Here is a 26476-nt window from a genome sequence, read left to right as displayed (position 1 = left end):
AAAGTTTGGGTCCAATATTCAACTTTGTAATGTCAATAACAATTAATCAAGAGAGGGGAAGTACAAAGTATTTTCAATATTTAAAGAGATCATGTTAGATGAGTTAGCACTTAACTTTATTCCTAGATACATAATCTCTGTTCATGCTGGAATGAAAATGTATTGGTACTGTGTGGGATCCCAACTTCATTAAATTAGACTTACTCCAATTCACCTTATATCCATACATGTGTCCAGATTTGGGGCTAGACCATGGGCACAGCCTTGATCAAGGCATGTTAAGTAAGTTTCACCATCCTAGGAGTGTTCTTGCCAAGCTCTGTGACCCAAAGATATGCTTGAAGGCTACAATGCCACACCTGCTTTACCCTGGCTCTGAAAGCCTAGTTGGAATGAAGCAGACATTGGCCCGCTAGTTAGCACTGACACTATTGGTGAAAGACAAAGAAGTCTTATCCAGTGGAGAAAAGGTGATCCAAAAACCTTTTCTTTTTATACAGCAAATAGATAGGGCCACTCAACTCAATCTAATGTCATTTCTGCATCCATTTACAGGTCAATTGTACTATGAACTATCATCCGAGCTGGAAGCAAAAGGTAAATATTTTATAGTATTGTCTATCACAAGTTTCCTTCTCATGAACCCTGGCTGGTCACTGTATGAAAATAGGTAAGAAGTCACAAAGTCTAGTGGCTAATGCCTTAGCTAAGATCTTGCTCTCTACATTTAGCAAAGATCAAGAGCAACATTCTCCACAGTTATTAACAGAACTGGCTGTCTCTTGTCTATACTCTCTGCATCAAATTCAACTATCATGTGAGTAGGCACAACTTCTACTGAAGACATTTGTTACTAGGTAGATAGTGACAGTGCAGGAGACAATCAAAAGTAAGTTAGCCACCGATTCACCCTTGCATTGTGCTGGCAGAACGCAAGACAGCAAAACCTCCCACCTGCCTACCCTTGCACATACAACCTGGAGTTGTATTTCATTCCTCGTCTCCAGCTTTGGAGGTGATGAAATCATGGCCAAATTTTTAAGTTGTTCTAATAAATCAATCAGTAGAGAACAAAAATAAGGACTGATCATTATATTCTTAAAGAAGAAACTCTTTCTTACCAAGGCGCACTCCACTTTGGCACACTCTCCGTTCTGACAAGTGACTTGTCCTCCATCACACATGCAGAATTCACAGCGAGAACCCTTCCACATCTCATTGTGATACCTGATGGTACCTTCATATAAGCAGCTTCCTTTGGAAGAAACGCACTCCTCACAACACTTCCCAGGACGCTGCACTTTGTTCTGATCCTAGGAAACATCCATCCTCAGTGAGTGCTAACCACTGAGCCTTCCTTAAACCCTTTACAAAAGGGGCAAGGGAGACACACAGCCGGACATTGAGGCTGTGCACTTCTGAATTACCTTATCACAGGTATGTGGGACACAGGCCTGTTTAAGACATCTTGCTTCTCCTCTGTTACATACACAGGTAGTGCAGGAATTTTTCTTCCACTGCTCACCATGCTGTCCAGAAAGAAAAGAGATACATATATAAATGATAATCAAACAATAACCATCACTTATGTCCAAATTCTCTCCTAGAGCATGTATTTCCCTTTGAGTTCAATGTGTTCCTTATATGTACATGCATCCAAGTACAGAAGGTTTTTAAAAAAAAGAAACAGTGCACATCACTCCGTGATCAGGAAGTGAAGAAGAGAGGTCCAGATAGATATCACAGTGTATACTCCTCATCAGAAAGTTAGCCAAATGGTCAATCACCTTTGCAAGAGCCTAATTAGTGCTAGTAATAAACCTCCCTTTGTATACATGACTGAATAATACATTAAATATGTTCCAGTTGGGTACGATGAAAGCTATAGATATAGTGACTTTCATCAATGATTTCTGTTTTCCCACTTGAAAAAAAAATAAAGATGTGGAAAAGTAAATACCTTATCTAATTTAGCCTGCGAACCTGGTTGCAGCTTGCCAGCAAATTCCTTTCTATTTCTAATCCCTTTCAACTCTGCTAGCTTCCCAGGAATTTAAAAAAACCCAGCCATTGTACCCAAGTTATTAATGCTGGCAGAAAGTCAGATGTTAGGGAGGAGAAAAAGAGAGATGTGCCAGAATTCATGTCAGGCTGGCTTTTGGTGTGGTTCATCAAAGGTTACCTCATACACTTTTCCAGATACGGAGCAGGGTTTTGGAACACACTCTGGACAACATTTTCCAGGAGACACAGTCAGAGCTTCATCCTTAAGATTAAAAAACAGAAAACTTCACTTAAGAAAGTGACATGAGCAGAATAACAGTTTGAAAATTAATATGCAGCACAGTAGCCTATACCTGTAATGCCTGTGAAAGGCATTTATATCTATGTGATAACCACCAGCCACCTAAGGTGTGAATTAGGGTAAGGATTTGTGGGTTGGCTTTACATTCTCCTGTAAAAGTAGAAGGCCAAGCACAAAGATACTACATCTCATTCTTTGGGCCTCTTGAGACAGACAGTATGCTGGAACCATGAACAAAGAGAAGCATATAGATTCTACAGGAATAGGCACAAGACTAGAAATTAGGAGAGATCTAGCTTCTAGACCTGGTTCTGCCACAGATTCATTTTGTTACCTTGGATGAGTCTCTTAACCTCTCTGCTTCAGAGGTGGTCTACACCCAAACTTGCATTGGTTTAGTTAAACCAGTGCAATACAACCCCTGTGTAGAGACTTACTTCAGTCTAAGAGTGGCTTATTTTAGTTTAGTTTAAACTTGTTGCTAATTGACTTATGCTAAAATGAAATAGGCCTGGTGGTTTTAACCTATAAGAGTGTTCACACAGCCTTTTGCAATGGCTTAACTGAATCAGTCTAAAGCCTGGTCTACTAGAAAATTAAGTCAGTTTAATTATGTCTGTCAGAGGTGTGAAAGATCCACTGAGTGGCAAAATTAAGCCGACTTAGCCGCCAGTTTAGACAGTGCTAGATCAATGGAAGAATTCTTCCAACGACCTCTTGGAGAGGTGGCTTGCCTATGCTTGTCGTAGTGACCCAGAAACTTCCTTTGACCCAATTTATTACCTGCTACTATGGGTTTGGTTTTAGAAGGTTATCTGGGATGGGTTAGGCTGGTGAACCCTTGGATAGCATCTGACTTTTTTGGAACGCTCTGGGTGATTCAGTGGTGATTCAGTTGATGAAGATCTTCCATCTGAGTCAGCACTGAACCAACTTCCCTACCTGTTAGGGGATTCTGTGCTATTTTGTGTTCAGAAGCCTACATTAACAGTTTTTATTTGACGAGAGAATCCCTCCCATTGCCATAGGTAGTGTCTACACAGCACCACTACATACCCTAAAAATCACGCTTAATTAAAACCAGCACAATTCTGCATGTTGACAATTCCTCAGTATCCCATCAGTGAAATGGGGATAATTATATTTTCACCAGTATCTACATCCTGCCACACAGGGATCTTGTGAAGATTAATTAGTTAATGTATGTAAAGTGCTCTGAACATGAAAAGTCCTATAGAAATGCTAGGTATTATTATGTCAGCTCCTGCTTCGTGAGACATCATGTAAATCACAAGCTTCCAAAGGGAGAACAAAGATGACTTTGTACATGCAACATCCAAGGGATGAGCTGGAGAGCCAGAAACCTCCTGGGAAAGTTCATGGTGCTAAATCATGGATTTTGCCAGGGACATTCTCTGATGTCAGATTCTTCTTCTGACTTGGGTTTTGGGGACTGCCTCTTGGGCACAGGGAGCTGCCCACTACACTTCCTGGAGACAAGCAAGCTGAGTGAGCTGAAACTACCAACCGCTCTTTTAATGTCCCACCAGAAGCTACCTGCTTGCTATGCAAGTCTAGGGAACTTTCAGAAGCAGGGTAAAAGAGTCTTTTGTCACCATAGACAATGCATTTTTCCACTTCTCTCCTGGTTCTTTGATGGTACTCACGATACAGAGTATGGAGAACTTAAATTTAAGGACCCTTCAATTACACATACTAAACTAGTACCTTATCCCACAGATAGTTCCATTGGAATAAAAGAGTAAGGTACTATTTAAGTTGAGTCAGAGTAGCAGGATCTAGCCCTAAGAGAGCTTTGAAAAACAGAAGACAACAGTAACAAAAATGGCAGAAGCTTCTTAAGCTGCCTCTCCAGTGAGGCAGAAGAAAGACTAGAGAGAAGGGACAGGGCATGGCTATCTGAAGAATGCCAAAATGAGAGCTTTCTCTTGCTGCCATTCTGCCTGATTTAGGAGAGAAGCTATCCATGCCTACGTGTTGTGGGAAGTCTGGTCCTGGAAATATAGGTATAAATATAGATGCACAGAGCACTGAAAAATTATAGTTAAGAGTGAGCAGTATGGGATTCTTGCCATCACTGCTAATGCATTTTCCATTATTGCACCTTGTTAGGAAATCTACGGAATATAATCAGAAATAGCTAAGGGGGATTTTTGGTACATTAACTTGGATGCTTCTAGCTGATTATTCTCAAACAAGTCATGGCAACAATGTCATTGTTCCAGTTTCTATTAATTAATTTTTAATGATTAACTGATTAAACATTAGTGCAATCAATCAAGGGATAACTGAACTACATTTAAGAGGAAAAATTCTAAACATTTAGAAATCTTGCATTAATTTGCTCTAACAAACACCACTTAATCTCCTAATATTAATTACACATCTCAGCACAAAGCATTAAGTGATTAGTATTCAGAGAAACGGCTAGACTTTTTTCAAACATAAACCAGTGTTAATTACATGAACACCTGGTCTCCTAGTACATAGGTGGGTGAGCATTAAAAAAGATAAAAGCTTTGTGATGGGTGCTTTGTTTTACAGTGGGAACCTGATTAACCACATCTCACACAACAAGGGAGACAGAATTCTGGATTTATGACTGGAATGTGTTTGATGGGAAAACAAACAAAAAAAAAATCAGGAAAACTAAAGCGTCTTGAGAACTTCAGTAAAGCAGAACAGGAACTCTCAGAAAGCTGGTTTCTTATTTTGCAGATTAATCTACATAGCATGTTGTTGCACAGGAGCATGTTGGGAAGCCCAGAAAGTGTGACACAATGCAATGAAAAGAAGTCCAACCAGATACCTCGCTCTTTTTTTGGCATTTTTGTTTGTCATCTACAAAGAATAAAACATATCAAATCATTTGACAATATATTAAGTACTAAGTATGCTTTTGATTTTCTGGATTATCCAGCATACTGAAATTTTATTAGTTAATGTCCGTACAGTGTTTTGTGTAGGTGCTAGGAAATAATGACTATCATCTTAAGCAAAGAACTGAGAGCCAAAAGTGCTTAGATTCTTTAATTTGGGCCAAACTACTGACTTGCTTGTGAACTTGAGCAAGTTATTTCACTAGCACTGCTAACTCTCAGGCTTTTGCTGTAGTCAGTAAACAACATGGTCACCTTTAGGAATAACACTGTAAAGCTGGCTGAAACTTTTAGTTTGAAACATTCTTGGACAGAAAATGGCATTTTCATCAAAAAGGAAAATGTCCATTTTCAACTAAATTTTGGGAGGCTTCTTGTCATGAAAAAAATCAGCAGGTTTGGACAAAAACTCAAAAACTTTTGAAGACACATTTAAAGAAAACTTCTTTGCTTTTTTCAAAATTTTTCTCAGAATCAAAAAATATTTCCCGACTGGCTCTATGGAATTCTCTATATTACAAAAAGCGCAGTTGGAATTGACAGTAGATTAGTCTGTAAATAAACGGAGAAGTTTGGTGGCCTTTTTTTTTTTTTGTGAGGAGAGCGTTTGCTTCTATGTGATTTTCAAAAGCCTCTTTTCTGACTGGTTTTTCCTTTGGTAATAGGTATTAGCCAGCTAGCAAATATGGTCTGTTGAGAAATGCACATTCCCCATGGAAAGGGAAAGCTAACAAAGTGCACAGAACATTGACAGGACAGTTCTTACCCAGCTGCACAGCACAGGCTGACATTCGGCTGTGAAGCACTGGCTTGCCCCATTCCTGCAGACACATTTGGAACACTGGTTGAGATGCCACTCCTCACCATCCCGAAACATTTGGCCATCAAAGGAGCAGGACTCTAAGAGATAATTAAAACATTTTGTGTTTCCATTTTCATGTTTTCCTCAGTTCCCTCTCCTCATCCAACTTCTTTAATCTCAGACCCATCCCCCACGCTCTAGGAACGATTGCCCCCTGTAAGGCCCAGAGGTAGCATCAGACTATGGCTTTCCTTACTAACCCCAATTGGATGCACAGCGTTCACCTGTACACATTTTTTTCTGGTTTCTCACGGTCTATCAGCACAATTTCACATGAGCGATGACATTATAGACATTCACAAGTGTATAAAAAGGATGGCAGATGTAAGACTCATCTACCGATTAGAATCTGCAAGGAATAATTTTATAAGAGGCATCTCCATGAAGCTGAACCAGAATAATTGAAATATTAAAAAAACAAAAGCCACTGCACTAAGTCATTGGCCTGTGTGAAATGATCATTTATTGTCTATTTGTTTCTGGTAGGACTCACGATGTACGAGATGCTTTACAAACACAAAAGAAGGCATGATCCTCACCCTAGTAAACTGCTGGTCACAGTCTAGTTATCAGTGGACAAACACCTTAATTGACATTGACAGACTCAGCAGAGAGGCCAAGGATTATAGTAAGAGTCAAGATTATGTCTGAGACTTAAACAAATGAGAGCAGAAGAGCTCTCTCAGTGCTGAAGAGATGCATCATATAAGACACTTGAGCCTGAAATTGTCCTGCTACACTTTGAGATCTGCTCCTGGGTTCCAACATCTGTATCTGAGGTTACGAACTACAGGTGGTACTTATATTTGCAGTGAAGTAAGTTCAGGATAGAATCATAGCGTTTAAGGCCAGAAAGGGACCATTAGATCCCTAGTCTGACCTCCTGAATATCCAAGGCCATTAAATTCACCCTGCATTAAGCCCAATAATTTGTCTCTGTCTAAAGCATATAGAGTCTTGACTCTAAGCCATCGAGAGATAGAGAATCTACCCCTTCCCCTGGTAGTTTGTTCCACTGGTTAATCACCATCACTATTAAAAATTTGTACCCTATTTCTAATCTGAATTTGTCTGGCTTTTACTGCCAGCCATTGCTTCTCGTTATGCCTTCGCTTGCTAAATCAAAGAGCCCTTGAGTACTCGTTACTTTCTCACCATGAAGGTACTTACAACCTTCACTCAATCCTCCTGTTGATAAACTCAACAGATTTGAGCACTGTAAGTCTCTCACTGTAAGGCATTTTCTCCAGCTCTCAAATCATTTTTTTTTTAGCTCTTCTCTGAATCCTTCCCAATTTTTCAATATCCTTTTTAAAATGTGGACACCAGAACTGGATGCAGTATACTGGTATTGTTTTCACCAATGCCGCATACAGAGGTAAAATCACCTCTCTATTCCTATTCATTACCTTCGTTCATATAGCCAAGGATCGCATTAGCCCTTGTAACCATAATATCAGACTGAGAGCTCATGTTGAGTTGTTTCTACACTATGACTCCTAAATCCTTTGTCAGAGTCACTGCTTTCTGGAATATAGTCCATTCGATACATATGGCCTGCATTCTTTGTTTCTAGATGTATGACCTAGCATTTAGATGTATTAAAACTCATTTAGTTTGAAAGGGCCCAGGTTACTAAGTGATCCAGATCACCCTGTATCAATGCCCTGTCCTCACCATTATTTATTACTCCACCAATCTTTTAGGATCTGCAAATTTTATCAGCAGTGATTTTAAATTTATGTCCAGATCACTGATAAAAATGTTGAATCCCTGAGAAATCTCACTAGAAACAGCCCCATTTGCTGATTCCCATTAATAACCACTTCTTAATCCATCTGATGTGTGCTTTATTGCTGTTGTATAAAACTAAATTTTTAACGGCATCATTGAGCACTAAGTCAAATGCCTTACAAAAATCAAAGGTAACTGCATAATATAGTTAATCAACCAAACTTGTAATCTCATGAAAAACTGAAATCAGGTTTGTTTGACCAGACAAGTTTGATTAGGGTGGACACTGCTCTGAAGATGTGCTGTACAGTTTATGGCCTTGACATTTAACTCACACCAATTCCACATTTTATACTAGTCCAACAGTTGAGTCTGTCAGCCTGTATGTCATAACTGATATAATGTGGCTAGGATATTGCAAACAATAGATTCGTGCTAATTTCAGCCCTGGTGTAAGCAACTGCAACTCTACTGAACTGAAATAGCATCTAAGGGGATCCCTTCTCTTACAAGCAGGGTTGAATTTGGTCTGTAGGTCCTAAAGCAGTGGTTCCCAACCTGTGGTCTGGGGGCCAAAAGTGGCCTGCGGAGTCTTTCAAAGTGGCCCGCCGCTCCCCTCCCACTGGCTGCAGAAGGGAGCTGCTGCCTAAGGACCCGGATGAATCATGTTGCGGTGGGGCTACAAGACCAGTACAAGACCGACTTGCTTTAGCAGGGAGCACGGCAAAGCACTCCGCCTGGGTCCATAGGCGCTGGGGTCCCTGCATGGGGCTAAAGGATGTGTGCGGTTTCCCTACTGCAGCCAGGGAGAGGGGAGATCAGTGAAGAGGCAGCCTACTCGCTGAATTCCTTTCATCTGGCGAAGCAGCCAGGACCCACCATGCTTGAGGAGGGGCAGGACTCTAAAAATCAGTGTCTTCCGGTTTGTCACCCACCGTGACTTAGCTGCCAGGCCATGTGCTTCAGTGTGTAGTGACAGTCACTCATCTACACTAGTGCTTTGTCTGTGAGTGTGTGACATACTGTGCGTAATATGTAGGTGTAAAATAATGAATGTAAAAATGAGCAGACTAGCATCAAAATGTTTACATTAAATCTGTAGTAATTTGTAGCCCTTAATGGTGTACACATCAATACATTTGTTTATGGGTTGATAGACTGGTGGCCCTTCAGGGTTGTAAAAATAACATTTGTGGCCCTCGAGCCAAAAGGCTGGGAACCACTGTCCTAAAGGATAGATAAAATACACAGCTTCAAAAGCAAGTCTAAGTTCTGGAGCATTTGTGGATTTCAGTTCAATTTTTTTTTAATTATTTGTGTGTGTGTGGTTTAAGTAAGACTGTGTGTGTCTCAAAACGCAAAAGGCCTGATTTATCAGAAATGAAAAAATAAATAAATAATTTCACCAGTCTTTAAGAGAATTTTGCCTTTAGGTTAAGGCTGAGATTTCAAAGGCACTGATGTGAGTTGGATGCCCATCTCCATTTAATTTTAATGAGAGCTGCACATCCGAAACCCTTAGGTGGCTTTGGAAATCTCAGCCTTCCTCTACACGAGCCAAAAAGAGCAGCACGAAAAGAGAATCTGGAGAAATTCTACACGCTGGTGTGTGTCTGGGCAGGATACTGCATAGGAGAGAGTGAAGCAGCCAGATTCAAAGAGAAGGGGCAATATACCCTTTATTGATGTGAGGACTGAAGGGATGGTTCCATCTAATCACTAAGCCAAGGTGTAGAGCAGAAACATCACCCCCACTCCTTGAGTCACTTAACTAAAGCTGAATTCACTGGGTAGGGCAGCCCCTTTCGCATACTCACCACCAGTGCCCACGCACTTGGGACAGCACTTTCCTTGAGCGATGTACTCCAACTGCCCTCTGCCACAAGAAAGGGGCGGGCAGGACTTGGGGGTGCAGTTAACCTTCCCGTTGGCACAGGCGCACACTATGCATTCGGTGCTTGCCCATTCTGTACCATGCTGCAATGGAAAACAACATGGAAAATGCCTAAGCTAATTTAAATAGCCAACAAGACAAAATAATCCTTTTTCCGGTGAGCGATCCCGCATCAATGCTTAACTTTCCTCTGCTGCAAACATTCCCAGGCTCCGTGGGTCATCGCCCAGACTCCAGACTCACTGTTCCCTTCAACGTGGGGACAAAGTAGCTCTAACACTGGTATTGGGGATCAGTCCAATAGAGAGGGTCCTCCTGGTGGCATAGGCAGGGCACAGTGGCACAACCTAGCCCAAAGGACATAAATCTAATGGATACATTTTCCTTACCTACCACTGTCTGTGTGATGGGCTAAGCTGCCATGGATCGACCAGACACAACCCTGCACATGTGCTGTTTGTACCAGGCATCCATTAAAGTGGTCAGTAGGACTTACACACATCTGAGGACAATATTTGGCCTCATACATTTAAACTGCAAAGTACCTCACCACAAGCCAAATCCTGCTTGCCTTATTACCCACCAACTGTACTGGATCTGCTCCTGTGAGCAGAGTTTGGTCCAGTAAGGAGTGCTCTGGTTTTTGCAGTGCACTCCAAAGCAATATACAGAATCTTCTTTCCTCAGGAACATTACCGTACAGAAAGCAGTTTTAGAAGAGTCTACTAGATCCATCAGCATGTGCAGCAACACTCACAGAAGACAAGGCTATGAGCCACAATAGTGTTTGAAATGGAAAATGCAGAGTTTAATTTATGTGAAACAAGCAACATGGAAGCTGGGCATGGAAAAAACCCGCTGTCAGTTGCAGTGTAAGCTTTTTTTTTTCATGGCGTGATTGCTGGGGACAGGTCTGCTGGCTAGCTATTTCTAAAATAATGATGAAGTCATAAAGCATTTGTCTGGCTTGTCGACAGAAAGATAATCATCTTCCCTTATGTAATCAGCTCCAGCCGTTAGGCTGTATGCTTGGAATATGAAAGCTTCCTAAATATGCAGCCGGCTCTGTAAGAAGGGTGAGACACATGAGAGTGTTGGCATGAGGCTGATCATTATTTCCCGGCCTATGTGACATGGGTCAGGAACACCAGAGGTTATACCACAGTGACATGACAGCCATCAGAAGGAACCAACTCCAGCAGATACAGTTATGTCTCTCCCATTAAAAAAACAAAACAAATGAAAATAAAACATAATATGAGCAAAAAAAAACCCCTAAAAATTCAACTGCAAATTACCGCAGTCAATTAGTAACACACTTCACTAAGACAGAGGGGTCAACAACCATAGGACTCCCATTACCATAGTATCTGAATACTTCAGAATATATTTATCCTCACAATACCCTGTGCAGTAGGGATGTGCTATTATCCCCATTGCACAGACGGGAAACTGAGGCACAAAGAGGCTAAGTTACTTGCTCAAGGTCACACAGGAAATCTGTAGCTGAGCCAAGGATTGAACCCAGCTCTCCCAAATGCCAAGCTAGTGCCTTAACCACTAAGTCATCCTTCTTCTGAATTCCCCATATAAAGGAGAGGTTTATTTCTGCCTATTATTGGATATCTGTCCCTAGCTACCATCTCTGAACCTCAGTGGGGTTTTTCAGTCACATGGACACTTGTTCATTCTGCTGTGACCTGTTTGGCCTCCGAGGTGGATCCCCTCCCGAAGCCTGTGTTTGCCTAGGTGACAGTTACAGAAGCGTGTATCCCGTCACATGGCAGAGGTCAGTACCCAACAACGCAAGTTTCTGATGGCCATTATAGCCTCCATTTTGAAAAAAGAGAACATGCAGAGTTCAAGATTAATGTCTTCTCCCAACAATACGATCTTGTCTCATTTAGCCACAGAGCACCACTAAATGAATTAATGAATAAACCTTTCTCAGCCAAACAGGCCTGGCTATTGTGAACTGGCACTTTCCTTTGCACGAACTGTACGCAACAAAACTCCCCATACGTCCATTATCTGGTGGTGGGAGAAATTATACTGGGGGGGAGGACAACGATTAATGGTCCCTTTTGCTGCATCCCACAGAGTGCTGCATTGAAAAAGCAGCTGTGAGAGGACATGCCAGCATTCTTTAGTGAAAACATTAAGGGTTCTCTCCATGACAGCAGCCCTCTATTTTTTCCAACTTGTTTATCTGCCCAAAAGTTCATTTGAAGTGATACCTTTTATGTGTGAAATTGCCTAACATGGCACTGACCCAGTTCCCAAGTCTAATAAGCGTATGTGTCATGGAGACTGAAGCAGCCCTAGTATTGGGTAAGTAGGTGAATTAAATGTTTTGCTCATATTAGCAAGGACCACGCTCAAAGAGTTGGACTTAACTAGAGAACTACACACCAGTCATGCAACGTCTCACCTAGACAGGATCTACAAAGAGTGGTTTGCTTGGGGAATAAAATTAAGAAGTTGGGTTACAGTGAGAGGGAGAAGTGTAGAACCAGTGTACAATGTAAAGATTCTGAGGATTTGCTGCTACATAAAAGGGCTTCTCCATTACCAATAAGCCAAATCCTCTAGTACTTACCCATCACTTACTCAATCCTTATAGAGGAAAAAATCCCATTGACAGTTTTGCTCAAGTAAGAACTGAGCAAAAGGAGGGTAAGGGTTCCAAGGGACAGGCTTCTTGTCACTAATCAGCTGATTCTTTTATCACAGCATCAATACTCACTTTCAGAAAGACTGCTGAGTAATATCCTTCCTCCCCTCCTGAAACGCACTAGTAAAGCGGAGGTGCTTTTTACACATCCCTGCAGCTGCAGCTAGAGAAAGACATATGGTCCCAATGCACTGGACTCCTCAGAGTCAGCCATGTTCCTAAGCCATACCTCCCTCATGGTTTTGTACAATGTCTACTCTGCAGTGGCCTCAGGCCTCAGATGTTCCCAGTATCAGCTGGGCGCAGCTGGGACAGAAGGAGCCATTTATTCCACTTCTATCTTGGCTGTGGCAAGTTTGGCTCCCGGAGGAGTTTAGAGCAGCCACAGAGCTGAGGATTGCACCAAACACCTACTTCCCCATACACTTGCGGCTGCAGGGGTTAGACGTGCAGGACCCAATACACATCAGCTGGGGACCGTCAGCTGGGAAGATCTGTCTGCTTTCCAATCCCTCTAGGGGTTAACAGACCAGAGTGAAGATCAGGACTTAGCACAGTGTGACCTTGGTGAGGAGGTTCTTGGCTTAACAACTTTGTCAAGTCCAAAAGATGGCTTTTGAAGCACCTGACCAGCTACTGACTTTGCACAGGCAAACGCTCCCATCCCTGCATTTAGGTGGACAATCAGAGAGCTAAGAAATGGAAAATAATACTATCGCCAAGGGATATGTAAGAGCACTTACCGCATGAGTTTGTCCTTCATGCTGGCAAAATCCTTCAGTTCCCGAGGTGCACTCAGGGCAGCACGCATTGGGGGGTATCCGGAGCACTTCCCCCTGAACACATGCAAGAGTTCAATAAGCAATACAGGTGGAAGGGGTGATTTGAGGGGAGTTCTTGATGCACATGGCACTCAGTTTAAAAAGCAATGCTACTGATCAAGGACTTCCCTGCAGAGAGCAGTTGCATTGCCTTGGGATGCTGAATTCACCTTTATGCCCAAGATGTGCATAGGAAAACACACACGCACCGCATGAACAATCCTTTGGAGTCTGACTCGTTCTTCATTAGCTCTCTGGCACCAACAGTTTCAGTGCCAGATAGAAAAATGATTGGGAAAAACTGAGTCCCTCAATAAGGCGGGGGAGGGAATTAACCCATAAGTGATCTCAGGGAAACTTATTTTCTTGTTTTAAAATTTATTACTTTTTAAAAATATCATAAATGGAAATTTTTCTTCCTTTGTAATTATAGCTAGTTGGGAAAACGGGAAATTAACCAATTATCAATATTTCTTTGTTTTGTTTTTAAAATTCCCAATATTTTTTCAAGTTACAAAATGTGACATTTTCAAATTTACAAAACTATTGACCATCTTCATTATATTGCCTGGTGATATTTTTAGGCCTCCTAAAGTTTCCCTCTAAGTGTTCACAGCGGCATAGGTTGTCTGCCGCACTCTGTATAGCAGCAGGGTAACAGATGAAACCAGATGACATGTGTGTTTGTGCTACCATGCCGCACTAAGGGCAGAAGACATTAGTTAAAAAGTTGGCAAAAGTCCTGGGGGGTGCTTTGCTTCCATTCCTTGGAGCATCTCCAAGGATTTTGCACAGCAGCTTTTGCATTTTCATTCCAGCCTTCACAAATGGGCTTTAAATATCCTAGACCCTGGCAATGTGCCACACAGATGCCACAATGGAATGTGATATGAGACCTTATCCTGGCAAGGATTCCACAGATCTCAACTGCCTCTGAGGATGCTTGATACCTTCTGGGAGGTGCTCTGCATCCATCAGGATTAGGCCCACATTGACAAAACAGAAACAGACAATTTTACTTGTACAGGCAGAGTAGTCAGGAACAAACAAATCCCCACCAAACCCACGCACAGAAAACTAAATGAAGCAGTGGAGAACGTGAAAAGGCAGGCAAGGGGGGGACTTAACAGGGTTTTGCCCCAAAGTCACTTGCTTGAAAATATTGTAAGGTTGTACCCAAGGGGACATACTCCATGCTTGCTCTTTCAGAAGACCATGGCCAGTTTTTAAGAGGTTGGATTTGACATATGAAGTCCTAACTAGCATGGGAGTTGCCAGTTTGAGAGATTGCCTTTCTCTATGTCCTACTGTTGGAAGTAAGACCAGCAGAGGCACTCAAGCCAGAGCTCCTTCCAAAAGAGGCCAGTACCAGCTGCTTCCAGGAAGGTTGAAGAAATCCTGTAGCAGACAATTAAAGAATAAATTACTGATAGGAATAGTTCCTTCCTAACCCGAGTTAGTGGTTGGTTTATGCCCTGAAGCATGAGGCATGCCCCCTTCCAAAAAGGTTCTTTTACATTATGTAACACTGGATGGTCTCATTATCCATACAAAAGTCTATTCCTTTTTGGATCCCTACTCTGCTCTTGGCCTTGATGATATCTTGCGACAATGAGTTCCACGGGCTAATTATTGATTGCATGAAAAATTATTTCCTTTTATCGGTTTTAAATTTGCTTCCTTTCAATTTGCCCTTGTTCTTTTGTTATGAGAAAGGAACAACAGAAGTGTCCGATATACCTGTTCTATCCTATTCATTATTTTGTATGTGTCTATTATGTTTCTTTTTCTCCTCTCTAACATTCCCAGTATTTTCAGTCTCCCTGTAATAAACAAATAGCATTAATGATGGAGCAAAAATTAGACACCACATATTCTTTCACTGTTAATAATCTGTGGGTGCTATCAGGAACCCTAGCAAGGCCTTTTTAAAGCTACACTGTTTTTATATTGGCAGTGAGTGTCTCTTTAAATAAAGACTTTTGTTGATAGTCCTCTGCCCTTGTAATCTGGGCCCTAGTGGAATGCAAAATCTGCACCCAATTAGCTAAAACCATTAGCGAAGGCTCACAGGGAGACATATAAACAAAAAGACAATGAAAGCCCAGCAACCACCACCGCCAAGGCACAACAAACCAAAAGCACAATTCTGGCTCTGTTATTGTTTATTAGAGTGGAAAGCATCCATCTGCTTGTTCTGCCGTGACCCAGCCCCTGGGTTCAGTATAAAGGTGATTATCAGCTGTGCTCAAGCTGTGGTTGAACACCGCAGAGCACAGGCACCTTCTGAGATCAGAATACCCTTGGCGGATCCCTTGCCCTATGGAGCGTGAAAGTGGTTCCATTTCCAAGCACCAAGTTCCCATGGGATAAGGGAACAAACTGGTTGGACTTCAAAATGCCACCTTTTCTGGTCAGAAGGGGCCAAATCCCATTCTTATCGATGCGTGTGTAATTCTGTGCCGTCATGTACATCAGCGGAGAGTGGATGAAAAATGCTACCATTTTGATTTGAGCGCATTTTGCACCCACTTCTTACAATTCCCACTGAGAATCAGATCCCTTGGCTTCAGTGGGATTGAACAGATGTTGATGAGAACAGACCCTGACAGGGATGTTACCATGCTACAGAGGAGCCCTTAATGATCAGGTGTTCTATGCAAGGATAGCCATGAGGCCCACTGAAGAAAACAGGTGCTTTGCTTACATTGTGACTACAGGACTGAGCCCCTTCTGATTGTCCATTCCATGCCTACATGAATCAGATAACTGTGTATATTCCAATATAACACTTTCACAAATCCTAGTTGCCCAGAGGGTTTAGGTTAAAAATAGAGAGAAAAACTTAACGATTCAAACACTTCCCTTCCCTTGCATGGCAAGCCAATTAGGATATTTACCTTCTGAAAGTCACACTGAGGGTATTTGCAAACGGCAGGTTCACAGATGACAACGTCACTATGGCATCCGCACTCTTGGCAAGAATCTGGCTTCCAAAATGTATTGTTCTGCAAACAAACATAAGCTCGTTATTAAACTCGCATCACATATAAAATGTGTGCAGTTATCCAATGGCTAACAGTTCAAATGAAGTCAAGAAGCACAAATTAGAAAGGCAAACTGTACGACAGACAGCATCGAACAGATGCTGGTTAGTAACTGCTGGCAGTAATAAATCTAGGGCTATTCATTTCAGACTTTCAAACCCATAAACGCACACATCCCTTTACAAACAGCCCCTCAATGGAATTATAACCCATTTGTTACGGCTAAATATTTACACGAGCAGCAGTTTCACGTTGAGTGCAGCACCATTAGCCACACCTCTTGCACTTCCATAGCTCATCAGCAGTAAAGCCAGTATTGTTGATACATCTAAGGGATTGCTTTTAGAGGTGCTGAACACCTGTAACTCTCACTAACTTCAAGTGGAGCTGTGGGTGCTCTGTATTTCTGAAAACTAGCCCCTAAGTCCATGCAAAGAGTAAGAGGTGAGAATCATTCCTTCTTGCATTGACAGCTATGGAAGAGATAAAGAGGGAGGTGCAGAAAATTCATGGGCTTATGGTGTCTATGGAGGAGGCAAAAGGTAAAGTCTAAAGTTATGGGCATAATTTTGCACATTTAGGGCCAGACTCTGATCATTCATAAGTTTTTCCCTGATGAAATCACGAGTCAGTCCCTTACGTTTTGATTAAGGTGATTTTTCATCATCAACTTTGCCCACAGAAAAAAAATCCAGTCTTGTATATGAACACTGCATTTTTGTGAGAAAATTGATTGCTGTGGATTAATCACTCCACTTCCCGTGCTGTGTGTGCACCAAAGCAGTTTTCATTCCTACAGAGGTTTTGCACATGCATAAACATGGCAAGGAAAAGTCTTTGTGCAGAAAGACAGGACAGGTACCCAGCATTGTCCTCAGTATGTTAGAAATCACATCCATAACCCTGCATCTGACGAAGTGGGTTGCAGCCCACAAAAGCTTATGCCCTCAGAAATTTGTTAGTCTTTAAGGTGCTACAGGACTCTCGTTGTTTTTGCTGTATACAGACTAACATGGCTACCCCTCTGGAACATAACTCTTAATTTCACAAAATTCCATAATTTCCTGCTAAGGTTCCTGTATGTTGTTCTGGCAGCATAAACGGCTTAAAGTGAACGTAAATGTAATTCACATCCATTCTCTAAGGCTCTCTTGCATTGTCAGAGTGTTGGAAAAAGAACTTAGTGTAAATAAAAATCAGGCTGTAACTGGTTTGGGGCTTGGGAGGAAAGAAACCAGAAAAGACTCTGTTATACACTTTTCTGAAGTAAATTTAGAAATTATAAACCATATTTTTCCCATTTTGCTTAACATAGTCTCACTGGCTTCAGTGAAACAACTCACATGAGTGAAGCAGGCAGGATTTTGCCTCCAAGTTTCTTATTGTAAGGCTTATTGGACAAATCAATGGCTCCTACCTACCCCCTTTGTTTCAGAGTTCACGTTTCTTGTCCAAATTGAATTCCTTTGCAGCTGACAATTCAGCCACAGCAACCGCTTTCCTTCTCTGCTAGTTTTGCTTTTCTTTTTTCTTTTAAATAAAATTGATAGCTTCATAAACACATGAAAAGTACTGGGGAACTGGGAACACTACAATTTCTGGGGCTTGTGCTATAAAGATAACTCTAATTAAAAACAGGGGAAAAGGTAACTAATTTCTTATCTGAACATTCTATTTCATTATGCAACTACCATGTCGGCATCAAACTGCCTTTGTGCCATACAGGAAAAATCTCTATAGAAGCAGAGTTAAATCTCATTGAAAACTGAGTAAGAATAGTGCCAGATTCTGCCACCTATTCACTCTGAGAAGTGCCTTGCTTGAATTAAACGGCACTACTCCCGGAGTAAGGTGCTACTCATTGTGAATAAAGGAGGGGATACGTGGTCCATGGTTTATTAGTAATGATATATTTGGGGCTAACAGCTAAAACTATTCTGTCCACTGGAAAAATGTCAGTGTCCCTTAGGGACACTCCCTTTTTCACAAGTCCTCAGGCTCCCAGTCAGATAGCTAAATGGGAGCTGAATTCTTTTCAAAATCCGGCCATTTATTTAAGTACCTAAGCGGAAGCTGTTGGGAGCAGAGTTCTTTTGAATCTGGCTCTAAGTGTTAAGAAAACAAACCTCTCCAGCTTCATGGGATGAAAGATTCCATTCTCACATAACTGATGGGGTCTTGTGAGACTGGCCTAGGGGAAACAGGGCATCAGGGGGGATTCTCTTGCACTTCCCTTCTCTATCTTTCCCACTTCCCAGCCAGGAAAGATTTTTAATAGAACTAGTGTTTTCTCTGCCCCAGAACCCGCTTTCTCCCTAAGCTTCCTCCCTCCAGGGAGCTGACTCAAGTTCTCTCTCGCAGCATCTGTAGATTAAAATGTAAGTGCTCCACCAATTGATTGCACAGGGCTAGATGTCACTTGAGCTCCTGTCCTGAATACAAGACAGCAGAGTTGATCAGACAGGCACAACTCCTTCCCAAGCTCTCCCTTGCTTCAGGGGAACACTAATCTGCTACCGCTCCAACTCAACTCTACAGGCTGGCACAGGGGAAGGGGGGCACCAAGGTTCCTCCCACCCACTGCGCTCCTAATTCAGAGCACACTGACTTACGTGCCCAGATGCAAGCTGTTAAACCCCCTTACTGCCCTCTGCAACCTGAGCCACAAATGAGTGCCCAGTCATGCCACTACCAGCAATGACTATGTTGGGCATCGAGTTCATCTGATGGAGAATTAGATTGAGGAATCCAGGAAGGAGCCATAGCCGTAACTAAGAATTTGTCTCTTGTGTCACTTCAATCGGACCCATTGCAGAGCTGCATTTTTATCTCGCTTTCTAGGCTAATATCCCATGGTGCATGAACTCTCCTGTGAGAAAGAAGGTGGACTGGGGAGGGGGGAGGTAAAGCTGGAGCTGCCACTAGGATTGTAATTGAATAAAGCCTGTTGCATGCTCATTGATTTGCAATAGTATTTCATTTATGGCAAATCTTATCCTTTGCATGCAGTAATGCCAACATACAGCTAACGAGCACTGAGGCTGCTGTGAGTAACAAGCATTTGGAACTCAGTCTTTTAGGTGGCTCTCTAATAAAGGGGATGACAATATTCATCCTAAATCCTGCAAGGGATCAGCATAAATTTACAGCCTCAATGTACAAGACATAAATAATAGCCGACAAAGCCAATCATTCCTACTCTGATGATATAACTGACCCTCCACACACACAGCTATGATACCAGAGTGTTAGCTTGGAATCTCTCTTGCTTGTGTGATTTAGTGTATACTTACAGAAGCAATTCAGGGCAAGCTGTAGTGGTGTCAAGCTCCACCTAACACGCACAGTCAAGTTAATTCATTCCCAATCCCTTTCAGCTGTGTTATGTCCTACACAGCTCATTTCTAGGACTTCTGGGTTGATGACAATAAGCAGGACCTCAAATCTCTCTTCACACGCCAGAGTGACGTTTCACTTCTCTAACAAAATGGTTTGATTTACCCTTTCACTTGCTCATTTCAGAGCAAGGGACATGCTCTGAATGGATCAGCGGGTGAGGACAGACCACTCATGCAAGCTCCAATCCTCCAACGAGCTCTTTGCGGCTAGATACCAGGTGCCTGGGGCAGTCCTGAATGTCTGACAGACCACAACTCTGCGTACAGACTTTATTATTTTATGCCACATTCAGCTATGCCATTATAGCTTCATCACAGGAGACCAGGCTGGCTTCTACCTGTTTGCCCTGATTTCCTTTTCCTAAAAGCACTAAAGGTCAAATTATCCAGTGGGTTTCAAGCTAGATTCTAAATTTGCTCCTGCAATTATTTTCACACATAAGTGATTTGCATTTGCAAAGTGGAAGACAAAAAATTGCAGATGACATTTTAGAAGCTAGTTTTGAAGAGTTAGCCTTGAAAACTTCAGCCAAAATGTTGAGAACTGGATGCCTAAAAGGTAGGCTCCTAGACTGATAGATAGGCACCTATATTTAACTGGCCTCGGCATCTCTGAGGCCTTCTCTACACTGGCGACGGAGGTCAACGTAATGTCACTTACATCGATCTCCTAATGCCTGCGTCTACACTGGCACACTAGTTCCATTAACTTAAAGTGCAGCAGAAATGGACGTAATAAAACCACCTCTGCAAGTGGCATAGTGTGTAAATCGAATTTCATGGGTCGATTTTGCGTCAGTGTAGACAGAGCGTAACGTAATTTGACATTAATGGCCTCTGGGAGATATCCCACAATGCCCCATTGTGACCACTCTGGACATTCGCGCTCTGCTGTTACACGGCCATGCAAACCGCAAATGTCCCCTCCCCTCATGCCCCAGGAAATTTTGAATGTTCATTTCCTGTGCAGCCAGCATGGAGGGAGCTTGTAGCTGAACTCGTCATGGCTACTGCAAAGCCCAAACGCGCTCCAGCATGGAGTCGACCAGAGGTCTTAGATCTCATCGGTCTTTGGGGTGAGGAGTCCGTTATGGCTCAGCTCAGAGCCAGCAAAAGAAATCTGGACATTTACGGAAAGGAGAAGGGGCACAACAGGAACGTGTAGCAGTGCTGCGTGAAGATCAAAGAGCTACGGCAGGCATATAAAAAAGCTAGGGAAGCTAACAGCCGTTCTGGCTCCTCGCCAAAAACATGCCGCTTCTACGAGGAGCTGCATGCAATTCTCGGCGGCAACCCCATCGCTGTGCCGCCCCGCAGCATCGATACCTCTGCTGGATCCCAATCCAGGGACGATGAGGACTCCGTGGATGAGGAGAGCAGGGTGCAGGAGAGCAGGGTGTCCATTCTCCCAGACAGTCAGAACCTATTCCTGACCCCAGAGCAGTCCAGCAGTACACAGGACAGCAATAATGATCCTGGGGAAGGCACATCTGCTGAGTTTTATTTTTCTTCTTAGCAGTTATGTCCTTTCTTTTCAATAGGGGGGAAGGGGATTTCAGGGGTTTAGCCAACTTTGCAGGGGGGTTACTCCTGGAACAGATTATTTATGTGCACAGATATGCTCCGAGACTCATCTGTTGATATCTCAAGGAAGCTTTCATGTAGGTAATCTGTTATCCTTTGCACAAGGTTTCAGGGGAGGGCAGCCTTGTTTCTTCCTCCCCGGTAGAATACTTTGCCGTGCCATGCTGCAATCAAGTGAGCCGGAATCATGGCGGAACACAGCATAGCAGCATAAGGGACAGGCCAGTACCCCGCTGCGTGCAGCAAATCTTCCCTTTCCTCACGCGTTACCCTCAGGAGACTGATATCGCTCATGGTCACCTAAAGAAGAGGGCACATGTTTAAAGTACCCGAGCTATACAGCTGATACCCTGTACCTCTCTATTCCACTTTGTATTGTCCTACCGAGTCACTTAAATAATTTTCCTCAGGTATCTGCCGAGACTGTTAACCCGCCTGTGCTGTCCTCAGATCCACTATGGCCACCCCACGACAAAACGGTCATCTTAATTAAACCGTGGCACCCAGTCACCCCTCTTATACAGGGCATTTGAAATGAGCTTTTAAGAGATAATGGATTCTGTCTATAGCACAGTAAAGTGCCTCTGGCTTACCATCTCTGTAACGGCAGAGTGAGCCGGCCCTTCTGAGATGTTTGGAATGGAATGCGGGTCTGGCTTAGCCTTGTGTACACTAAAGGGAGTATTTTATACATTGTTGCAGTTGCTTCATTTTCCTGGGTCTGCTAACAATGTGTATTTCTTTTCGTTCTGTAGACACCTCGGCCTTGGCCCCTCTCTTGAAATGCTGCGGAAAGACTAGCGCAGATCAGAAAGAGGGGAAAAAATCATGGGACGATATGTTTGGCGAGTTCATGAACACCTCCGCGGCCGCAGAGACAGAGCTCCGAGAGTGGCGGCTGACCTTGTCCCAGAATATGGACATGGACAAGGAGAATCAAAGAGTGATGCAGGAGCATGAGCGCAGTACCCAGCAGGAGATGCTGTGAATCATGTGCAATCAGGCAGACATGCTCAGGCGGCTTGTGGAGCTTCAGGAGGAGTGGCAGCCGGACAGAGTCCCACTGCAGCCCCTCCAGAATGCTCCTCCGCCTATGGCTTTGCTACCCTCCCCTTTCCCCACCCCCAAACGGTCTCGGAGGAGAATGGCCAAGCTGCAGTATGTGGTGCACTCCACCCCGAATCCACACTGACTTCTGTCCTGCGAGCAGCTACGCTACCCCTTGAGACTGTAAATGAATACTAGCCTCCTGCCCCCACTGACTTGAATGTTCATAAATAAAAGTTTGCATCATTTCAATACTTGTCTCTTTATTAATTCATAGCTTGTTTGGGGAGGGCTTTGGAGGGTACAGATATCGATGGTAGGGGGGATGGTAAGCAAAGGCACAAAACATACAGGAACATAAATCAGTCCTGCAGAACCAGGTTTCCAATGTTTCCCGAATGCAAAGCGCTCCGCGGTTAGCTCTGAGCGTATTGCTGACATCTGGCTGCTCAAAATTGGTGGCCAGTGTTTCTGCCTCCACAGCCCAACCCTGGGGGAACCTTTCCCCCTTCACTTCACACATATTATGAAGAACATAGCACACAGATATCACTGAGGGGATGTTCTTTTCACTCATGTCCAGCCTAGTAAGGAGACATCTCCATCTGCCTTTTAAGCGCCCAAATGCACATTCCACCACCATTCTGCAAGTGCTTAGCCTGTTATTAAAATGCTCCTTGTTGCTGTCGAGGTGCCCAGTGTACGGCTCCATTAGCCAAGGGAGCAAGGGGTAAGCAGATTCCCCCAGGATCACTGTTGGCATTTCCACATCACCAATGTCAATTTTTTGGTGTGGGAAGAAACTGCCCACCTGCATTTTAGAGAACAGTCCCGAGTTCCTAAATACGTGCGCGTCATGCACCTTTCCAGAGCACCCCACATAGATGTTGGCAAAATGACCCCTGTGATCCACAAGGGCCTGCAGCACCATGGAAAAGTACCTCTTGAGGTTTATGAACTCTGTTGCTAGGTGGGCTGGCGCTAAGATAGGGATGTGCTTGCCATCAATGGCCCCCCGCAGTTTGGGAACCCCATCATGACAAACCCGTCCACTATATCCTGCACGTTTCCCAAAGTCACTACCCTTCAAAGCAGAAGTCTATTGATGGCCCTGCACACTTGAATCACGGCAGTTTCCACTGTAGATTTACCGACTCCGATCTGATTCCCAACCAAGCGGTAACAGTCTGGGTTGCCAGCTTCCACAGAGCTATGGCCACTCGCTTCTCCACCGTCAGAGCTTGTCTCAAGTGAGAATTCACGTGCTTCAGGGAGGGGGACAGCTCCAAGCCCAGTCCAAGGAAAGTGGCCTTTTGCATACAAAAATTCTACAGCCACTGGTCATCATTCCACAGCTGCATAACAATGTGGTCCCATCAGTCTGTGCTTGTTTCCCGGGACCAGAACCGGCACTCCACAGACTGCAGATGATGCAGCAATCAGGAATTGTTCCGCTCTATGTCTTGTAGCAGGGTAGCCTTGGTGACATCGCTGTTGCCTGTGCTTAGCGTTCTCGCGCTCCTTTGAAAATACTCCAGGGTAAGCCATGATGTATTTGTGACACTCACAATAATAGTGCAGTGTTGGGCTGGCTCCATGTCTCCACAGCAATGGTGAGCGTGTGGCATAAGCAAACAGCACAAAAACCAGTTTCCTGTTTGTTTGGGGGAAGAAGGGAGGGGGAAGGAGCATTGCATCATGGGATGATGAAAGTCGTCCCAACAGCCACTGTGGCTAGTTGCACTGTGGGATAGTGACTCGCAGTACCACTGCTTTGAATCTGGACACAAGTGTAGCGAGTGTGGATGCATGAGCCCGTTGCAAAGAGCATGGTGTGCACATGCTCCAGCGACTTTGAAAAATTGGCGGGAGAAAGTCAATTTCACTCTGCAGTGTAGACATACCCTGAGAACCAAGCCACTTTGGTTGAGGTGCCTAACTATGGATTTAGATACCTCTTATTAGGCACCCAAGTTTGAAACTTTTGACCCTAGTCTAAAAATAATTTCACAGTATTTAGCTGCAGAGAGAGAAAAATAATGATACAGCTGGACTTGATATTATATTCACGCTTTCTCCCCTGGATTAAAATATAATGATCAGGCAAAATAATATCCAGGGGCAGAGTATTAAACTTAGAGCCAAAGCAGAAGAAAAGCAGAGTCTTTACTTTCTCTGCTCAATAGGGGATCTGGGATGTTTTTCTGACAATTCCTTTTTGGTAGTTTTGCTGAGTCCTAATGACTCTAACACCATCTGTTAAACTCACCCTAATATATGCCCTGATTATGGGGAAATGTATAGCTACAGCTACGTTAATGAAAAAGTCTAAAAGCCAAAAAATGTATTATTTTTATATAATTTTGCATGTAGTTAGCATTTCTATGAACTAGGCAACACAGCATGCTAGCCCTGCTCAGTTCTTTTTTTTATGTCCATTGCTACTGAGATGTAACAGCATCTAGAGGTTAGTATGCGGGACCAGGAGCCAGAAATTTGCAGGTTCTCTTCCCAGGTTTGTCACTGAATCACTGTGGGACCTTAGTTAAGACACTCCGAGTAAACATTTCAAAAGCACCTAAGTGACTTAGGAATCTGAGTCCCATAAAAAGGCACCTGAATCCCTTTTGAAAATGGGACTTAGGCTATATCTACACTGACAGCGGCAAATTTGCCGCCGTCAGATCGACTTATCTGGATCAACTGAGCAGTCAGTGAAGACCCGCTCAGTCGATCCAGAAATTGACGTATTAAGACCACCTGCTCAAGTGGCGTAGCGCTGCGTCGACGTGAATGTGGTTCCCGTTGGTGCAGTGCATTGAAGACAGAGCGCAGAACAGAAGCACAGAAGTCGACGGGAGTTACGCAAATTTTTTGCATAGTTTGTGTAACTCCAGTCGACTGCCGCCGAATCTCTGAGGGAAGTGTAGACAAGCCCTTAGGTGTTTTTGATAATTGTACCCCTGATGTGTCAGTTTTCCCACCTGTACAAAAAGGGGATAACACCACTTATTTGCCTATCACTTGAGTGTTCTGAGGGTTCATTAATACTTGTACCTGTACTTACACAGAAACTTTAGGTATGATTATTTATGAAACAAAATGAGGCCATGCAGCAGACAAAGTAACAGGTGTAAGTCTCCCATGCAGATTAATCAAAGACATTGTAGCCTAGTGGATAAAACATCTATTACAATGTAACAGGGTTGCATTCTGATCCTGTTAAGGGTGTATTTTTAACTCGAAATGAATTTCAAGGGATTTTTTTCTCCATCAATGCTACCATACTGAGTAGTATAATTAATGAGATAATGTTTGTCAAGCACTTCGGATGTGCAAAGCACTGTATAAGTGCCAAGGATCACTATTGTTATAAATTAATTCTTAGCCCCTTTCTAAAGCAAAAGAAAGGATCTCTAATTGAACTGAGTGTTTAAAAGCTATATTAGGAGACGAATATTACACCATATAAAGTTGATTTTTACTAATAAAAGAAGTCATTTATATAGTCACACATCACACATCCTTTTACAATTTCATAATTTCAAATGGCGGGGAGGGGGAGAGGCCTGGCTGGGGCCATAAATATTAGTTCAGGATTCAAACATGCAATTCTTCTCATCTTGTAGACAATCTCTATGAACTTTATTTACTGACCCCCATCCTTCTGACCCTGCCACCCCTTCCCACTCTCAGAAGAAGTTGGTAAAACACGCTTTGAGGTTCAGAAGCTTTCACAATGGAGCCTGCTTTGGGTCTGGGCCATGACTGGCACGTGACAGTGGCATCTTTACTCTAGGCAACAGGGATACCACAAGCGGGGGGAGGGGGAGTGAATTAGCTTCCAATTCTGCTGGGAATGACATATTGACGAAGCACTTCAGCCAAGCTGTGCATGATAGCATTCAGCAGTTGTATTCTCTAACAACACAAGAATGCATGATGGGATTTACTTAAAATGCAGCTCTCAACCAGAGGACTGAAGAAAAGCAGGTATCAGATGTCTTGGAGGAAGACAACTGGGACACATGGTTAAAGCCAGAGGCAGAACTCAGAGCAATTACACTTTTTGTACAATGACAGCAGAACCCAGTCACTGTCAAGTGAGGAGGTTTGGCAGCTTAACAGGACTGCTTTCATTTTACATTTCCACTCCAATTAGTTGACAATACGAGGCAACTGGCAGAATAAGCCAAAACCTAAAGAAAGT

The 26476-nt window shown here is 43.2% G+C and overlaps 1 protein-coding gene across 5 annotated transcripts in view; it reads right to left on the bottom strand.

The window, feature by feature from the left end:
- Positions 1 to 26476, bottom strand: part of FRAS1 (Fraser extracellular matrix complex subunit 1) — a 295321-nt gene that overhangs the window by 164973 nt on the left and 103872 nt on the right. For all 5 annotated transcript variants that reach the window (XM_067557075.1, XM_067557076.1, XM_067557077.1 and 2 more), the window contains exons 4-10: positions 16091 to 16198; positions 13113 to 13205; positions 9619 to 9778; positions 5972 to 6105; positions 2183 to 2266; positions 1428 to 1529; positions 1122 to 1313 (exon numbers count right to left, since the gene is read on the bottom strand). In XM_067557075.1, coding sequence (XP_067413176.1) covers positions 1122 to 1313; positions 1428 to 1529; positions 2183 to 2266; positions 5972 to 6105; positions 9619 to 9778; positions 13113 to 13205; positions 16091 to 16198 — 873 coding nt within the window. The remainder of the gene's footprint in view (positions 1 to 1121; positions 1314 to 1427; positions 1530 to 2182; positions 2267 to 5971; positions 6106 to 9618; positions 9779 to 13112; positions 13206 to 16090; positions 16199 to 26476) is intronic.

This window comes from Emydura macquarii, unplaced genomic scaffold (genome assembly GCF_026122565.2).
Source record: "Emydura macquarii macquarii isolate MOO-44397 ecotype Brisbane River unplaced genomic scaffold, CSIRO-AGI_Emac_v2 contig_1790, whole genome shotgun sequence".
Taxonomy (NCBI): domain Eukaryota; kingdom Metazoa; phylum Chordata; order Testudines; family Chelidae; genus Emydura; species Emydura macquarii.
Note: the sequence above shows the minus strand (reverse complement) of the source record. Positions and strands in the feature narration are given on the sequence as shown.